A 6533-nucleotide genomic window follows, 5' to 3' on the forward strand; every position below is an offset into this window, starting at 1 on the left:
GATGTGCGGGCCCAGCGGTTCAAAAACCCAAAAGGTGGGTTCCAGTGAACCGTCTATCGTCATTAATGATGCTATCAGAATCAGATAGAGGTATAAAAAGTCAACCGTAATCGTCTCCCTCACAGCACATGTTCATTTTCATCTAACTCCTAATTTTATTATAATAAGCCTGTCCACATCCTATCAACAATCCCTGCACTTCAGCTTCTTTAGCACCCTCAGGTCCGCACCTATATATATACACCTACAACCTATGCCAGTATTTGCTCCATTTTTTCACCACTCAACCTCTGGGCCCTTCTTGTTTGGAAGCAAAGCTAAAAGGGCAACAGATAGATATAATTTACCACTTGTCTTTTACACTCGGAAAATATCCTTACTTACTAGTGTTTGGTTACTCAGAAAGTGTTGGAAAAAAAAAAAAAAAATGGGAAAGACAAATAATGATGGTACTGTGAGGAAGAAGAAAGTTGGGTCATTACGCTCCATATTCATGCATGCAGATGGTGTGGATATATGCTTGATGTTTCTGGGGTTCATCGGATCTGTTGGAGATGGTTTTTCTACACCTTTGGTGTTGTTAATCACTAGCCACTTGATGAACAACATTGGCGGAACAACTACTTCAATGGAAGCCAGTTTATTGCAAAGAATCAACATGGTAGCTCTCTCTCTCTCTCTCTCTCTCTCTCTGTGTATATATATGTGTGTAATAAATCAATATGCGAGCTCGAATAGAGAGCACACGGACAAAAAAAGCTGATGGTTTTTGTTTTGGTTTGGTGACAGAACGCAGTGGTTCTGTTGTACTTGGCTTGTGGGACATGGGTAGCCTGTTTCCTTGGTAGGCTTCCTTGGTTTGGTGACAGAACGCAGTGGTTCTGTTGATTAATTGGTTTTTCAGCAAATTAATTAGATTAATAAAAGAATTGCTAATTTTGTTTTGCTTTTGTTTTTTTTCTGAATTTATAGAGGGATATTGTTGGACAAGAACAGGTGAGAGACAAGCAGCGAGAATGAGAGCCAGATATTTGAAAGCAGTACTGCGCCAAGAAGTTGGATACTTTGATTTGCATGTGACAAGCACTTCTGAAGTTATCACAAGCGTCTCTAATGATAGTCTCGTTATTCAAGATGTTATTAGTGAAAAGGTTTCCCAAACAACAAAAATCCTATTTTATTTTTTTCTCTCTTCAACAATATTATCATATCTAATAGATTCTAATTAACATGCTTTTTTTTTTTTTTCTCTGAAATTAAATATATCCTCCACAGCTCCCAAACTTTCTGATGAATTCGTTTATGTTCGTTGGGAGCTATGTGACAGCGTTTGTAATGTTTTGGAGATTAGCAATTGTTGGATTTCCTTTTGTGGTGCTGCTGGTAATTCCAGGCTTAATTTACGGAAGCACTTTAATGGGACTAGCAAGGAAGATCAGGGACGAATATAACACTGCTGGTCATATAGCAGAGCAGGCAATTTCCTCTGTAAGAACAGTCTATGCCTTTGTAGGAGAGAAGAAAACCATTGCAGAGTTCACTGCTGCTCTACATGGATCGGTGAAGCTGGGATTGAGACAGGGTTTGGCTAAAGGGTTGGCCATTGGAAGCAATGGGGTTGTGTTTGCTATATGGTCATTCATGTGTTATTATGGTAGCAGAATGGTCATGTATCATGGGGCTCAGGGAGGAACAGTCTTCGCTGTTGGTGCTGCCATAGCCGTGGGTGGCTTGTAAGGATCAATTTCAATTTTAATTTTTTAATTCCCTTTTTTTTTTTTATAATAACATAATAAATGATTTAGCAAAAATATATTATTCTGTGTCTTTGAACAGAGCATTAGGTGCAGGTTTATCCAACTTGAAATACTTCTCGGAAGCATTTTCAGCAGGGGAACGAATAATGGAAGTGATTAAACGAGTGCCGAAGATAGATTCAGAAAACAAGGAAGGCGAAATTCTGGAGAATGTTAATGGGGAAGTAGAATTCAAGCATGTAGAATTCGCATACCCATCAAGACCAGAAAGCATGATATTCAACGATTTTAGTGCTCGGATTCCAGCAGGAAGGACTGTGGCTTTAGTGGGAGGAAGTGGATCAGGGAAATCAACAGTGATATCACTGTTGCAGAGGTTTTATGATCCACTTGGAGGTGAAATACTTCTCGATGGGATCGCCATAGATAAGCTACAGCTCAAATGGCTGAGGTCACAAATGGGTTTGGTGAGCCAGGAGCCTGCTCTGTTTGCCACAAGCATTAAGGAAAACATACTGTTTGGCAAAGAAGATGCTGATATTGAAGAGGTTATTGAGGCTGCCAAAGCTTCCAATGCTCATAATTTCATTTGTCAGTTGCCTCAGGGGTATGACACCCAGGTTAGTCTCGCTCTCTCTCTCTCTCTCTCTCTCTCTCTCTCTCTTTTTTAATAAATAAATCCATTGTACATTTATCGCTTTTCATTTAATTAGCATAAAAAAACATGGGTTCTGAAAGATTCTGTGCAAATTTTAACTGTACTTTTTTTATCTTGAATTCTGAAATAATGATTTGGTCCGCCACAAACAAAGGTTGCGTCTCTCCTTTTTCCAAAGATGCTAAGGAACTTTCTTTATGGAACAAATTCGGTGCACTGCCATGGCAACCACCATTTGCAGTCAAACACAACATTGAATACACGATTTATTTTTATTTTTATATCTGTCCCTTTCTTTAAATAATTTAGTGTGATCACTGTTCCTATAGTTAAAAAAATTGGCAAAAGTAAAATGGAACTGAATAAGCCATAGATGCTACAGAATTTGAATCCATTATAGTCCACTAAAAAGATGACATCATAAACCAAGAAACTTGGCTTAATTTCAGTTCACTTTACATGATGATATCCCCTTCCATAATTATATATAATTGGAACTTTTTTGTTTTACTTCCTTAATTTATTCACTTTACTTTCATGCATAGGAGTTCAAAGTTTCAAACCCACTTTCTCACCAAAATTGTTAAAATAATTTGCCACACTAAAAGCAAAATGTTACAAAATTAAGATGCTTGTCACTCTGCTGTTACAATGTACCCCTACCAAGCGTATCTTTAAAACAATGTATACAAAATTGTTACGACATTTCAAAATAACTACATGATATATCAGCTTAAAAAAAAAAAAAAAAAAAAGAACAAAGAACAACAAAAAACAACTACATGACAATTTCCAACTTTTCTTCTGCTGAATATTTCAAACACCTTCTCTAGAATGAGACTTTGAAACTCCCCAGTTACAGAATTACATATATATATATATATATATATATGTATATTAAACATGAACATGACCTGTAGGTTGGTGAGAGAGGAGTTCAAATGTCAGGAGGACAAAAACAGAGAATAGCAATTGCAAGAGCAATAATAAAGAAACCCAAGATTCTACTACTGGACGAGGCCACCAGCGCATTGGACTCGGAATCAGAACGAGTAGTCCAAGAAGCTCTTGACAAAGCGGCCGTGGGCCGGACCACCATAATCATAGCCCACCGCCTATCCACCATCCGAAACGCCGACGTGATCATCGTCGTTCAGAATGGTCAAGTCATGGAGACCGGCTCGCACGACGACTTGATCGAACGCCAAGACGGCTTGTACACCTCGCTTGTTCGTCTACAGCAGACAGAGAAACAGAACTGCCTAGAAGAAGCTAGTTACGGACCGGCTTCGATATCCAACACCACCGACTCCAACAACACAAGCAGCCGCCGGCTCTCCTTGGTAAGCCGGTCGAGTTCCGCCAGCTCTTTCGCGATGAGTCGGAATTCGGTTGCCGGGGAAGACAGCAGAGAAGATACCAGAGCACTCCCGGTGCCGTCGTTTAGGAGATTGTTGGCTCTGAACCTGCCGGAGTGGAAGCAAGCGATGCTTGGGTGTTTGAGTGCCGCACTTTTCGGTGCGGTTCAACCTCTGTATGCCTTCGCAATGGGGTCGATGATCTCGGTGTATTTCTTGCCGGACCATGATGAGATTAAAGCCAAGACTAGGACTTACGCTCTGTGTTTTCTTGCATTGGCTGTTTTCTCGTTGCTTGTGAATATTGGCCAGCATTATAACTTTGCTTACATGGGTGAGTATTTGACCAAGAGGATCAGAGAGAGGATGCTTTCCAAGATATTGACTTTTGAAGTTGGCTGGTTTGACCAGGATGAGAATTCTAGTGGTGCTATTTGCTCTAGACTAGCAAAAGATGCCAATGTGGTAAGCTAATTAAAATATCATTATTATTATATATATGATTCTGTCAATTAGTAAAGCAATCATTAGATGTTAAAATATATAAATGTTCACATCATTTAAAATAGTTCAATGCACTTGTATTTATGCAGATAGGATCCTTAGTAGATAAGCAAATTAAAATATATTATTATATATAGAAGTATTTTACTGTGGGATGTGGAATACGTTGCTTGATAGCCTTCTGATATATATAGCTAGAATACCTTGTAATAGAAAGCTGTTAAGACAACATATCATGTCGAAATTGTCAAGTAAAATATTTTTGTACCAATTATTACACATTAAAATATATAAATGTCGGCATATCAAATCAAATATAAAATAATTCAGTCTAATCCAATAGATTTGATCTTTTGCAGGTAAGATCCTTAGTAGGTGATCGGATGGCTCTTATAATACAAACAATCTCAGCTGTAATTATAGCATGCACATTGGGTTTGGTGGTAGCATGGAGACTTGCTCTTGTAATGATGGCAGTCCAGCCACTCATCATACTTTGCTTCTACACCAGACGTGTCCTTCTAAGAAGCATGTCCAGTAAAGCCATTAAATCACAAGAAGAGAGTAGCAAGCTTGCTGCTGAAGCAGTATCCAATCTCCGAACCATCACTGCTTTCTCCTCACAAGACCGAATTCTCAAAATGCTTGAAAAGGCCCAAGAAGGTCCACGCAGAGAGAGTATCCGTCAGTCGTGGTTTGCTGGTATTGGGCTTGGCTCTTCGCAAAGCCTCATGACTTTGACTTGGGCTTTTGATTTCTGGTATGGTGGTAAACTAATCTCAGAAGGCTACATTGCAGCGAAAGCACTCTTTGAGACCTTCATGGTTTTGGTAAGCACGGGCCGTGTCATTGCAGATGCTGGGAGTATGACAACGGATCTCGCCAAAGGGTCGGCTGCTATTGGATCCGTTTTTACAGTTTTGGACCGGTACACAAGAATTGAACCCGAAGACCCAGAAGGTTACCAACCAGAAAAAATTTCTGGTCATGTGGAACTCCGAGACATATATTTTGCATATCCTTCTAGACCCGACGTGATGATCTTCCAAGGATTCTCAATCAAAATCGAAAAAGGGAAATCCACAGCATTGGTGGGACAAAGTGGGTCCGGCAAATCAACTATCATTGGATTGATTGAGAGATTCTATGACCCATTCAAAGGGGTGGTAAAAATCGACGGTCGAGATGTGAAGTCCTATCATCTTAGATCATTGAGAAAACACATTGCGCTTGTTAGCCAAGAGCCAACATTATTTGCTGGCACTATTAGAGAAAATATCACATATGGAGCATCGGACAAGATCAGCGAAACGGAGATCATAGAGGCATCAAAAGCAGCCAATGCTCATGATTTTATAGCGGCACTAAAGGATGGGTATGAGACGTGGTGTGGGGACAAAGGAGTTCAGCTTTCTGGTGGTCAAAAACAACGAATAGCAATAGCCCGTGCTATACTGAAAAACCCAGCAGTGTTGCTATTGGACGAGGCCACGAGCGCGCTTGATAGTCAATCGGAGAAGGTGGTACAAGATGCATTGGAGAGAGTTATGGTTGGGAGGACCAGTGTTGTTGTGGCACATAGATTGAGCACCATAAAAAACTGTGACCAAATTGCGGTTTTGGATAAAGGGAAAGTGATTGAGAAAGGAACCCACTCGTCTCTGCTGGCTAAAGGGCCTAAAGGTGCTTATTATTCGTTGGTTAGCCTCCAAAGAACACCTTCGATCACCAGCACAACACGCACAATCAACTAAAGTTGTTCATGAATGTTTGTTTCCCTATAGCTCGATCTTTTTTCTTTCACCCTGTTTTTTAATTACTCTCTCTTCGTCAAAGTCGACGGGGAAGTAGAGAGGAGTTTTTTTTTTTAAGTTTTATTTTACAAATATATATTTATATATTTAAAGTGTCTATGATCATTTATGGTGTAACGTTTAAATGAACGGTCTTTTTAAAAATTATTATATTTATATACGTTCATGGTATGAAAATATATAAACATTTGTTAGAGTTTGTGACCCGAATTCTTGTTGACCCGACCCGAAAAGCTCGCGGTGCGACCCATTTGGTGAAACTAAATTTTGGAGAAAAATTTGGGGCTCTGTGGTGGAAGCGGAGGTCTCGGGCCGATAGGCCTCGAAATTTGGTTCACCTTGTACAAATCTTTCGATATTGGATTTGCTTCTCCCTGCCCGTGGTTTTTCCCGTCAAGGGTTTCCACGTTAATTGTGTGTTTGTTCTTCGATTTCTTTGTTT

The 6533-nt window shown here is 39.7% G+C and overlaps 1 protein-coding gene across 2 annotated transcripts; it reads left to right on the forward strand.

Moving 5' to 3' along the window:
- The first annotated feature begins 236 nt into the window (after positions 1-236).
- Positions 237-6196, forward strand: LOC107415347 (ABC transporter B family member 15). Of its 2 annotated transcripts, XM_025072471.3 has the most exons (7): positions 237-661; positions 790-844; positions 973-1151; positions 1276-1733; positions 1837-2377; positions 3336-4238; positions 4637-6196. In XM_025072471.3, exons 1-7 carry the CDS (start codon positions 254-256, stop codon positions 6029-6031), a joined length of 3939 nt encoding a protein of 1312 aa, XP_024928239.2. In that variant the 5' UTR covers positions 237-253; the 3' UTR covers positions 6032-6196. The 2 variants fall into 2 exon arrangements, with proteins under 2 accessions (XP_024928239.2, XP_048327888.2); XM_048471931.2 differs by lacking the exon at positions 790-844 and having other exon boundaries at positions 239-661.
- Positions 6197-6533: the final 337 nt, after the last annotated feature.

The sequence above is a fragment of the Ziziphus jujuba genome, chromosome 4 (assembly GCF_031755915.1).
Source record: "Ziziphus jujuba cultivar Dongzao chromosome 4, ASM3175591v1".
NCBI lineage: Eukaryota > Viridiplantae > Streptophyta > Magnoliopsida > Rosales > Rhamnaceae > Ziziphus > Ziziphus jujuba.

What these genes read in the sequence shown, in the direction of transcription:
- LOC107415347 (XM_025072471.3), top strand. Translation starts at nt 254, where the DNA reads ATGCCAGTATTTGCTCCATTTTTTCACCACTCAACCTCTGGGCCCTTC. An exon ending in ATGGGTAGCCTGTTTCCTTG is followed by an intron (nt 845 to 972) that starts GTAGGCTTCCTT and finishes CTGAATTTATAG; the next exon opens with AGGGATATTGTTGGACAAGA. An exon ending in TAGCAAAAGATGCCAATGTG is followed by an intron (nt 4,239 to 4,636) that starts GTAAGCTAATTA and finishes GATCTTTTGCAG; the next exon opens with GTAAGATCCTTAGTAGGTGA.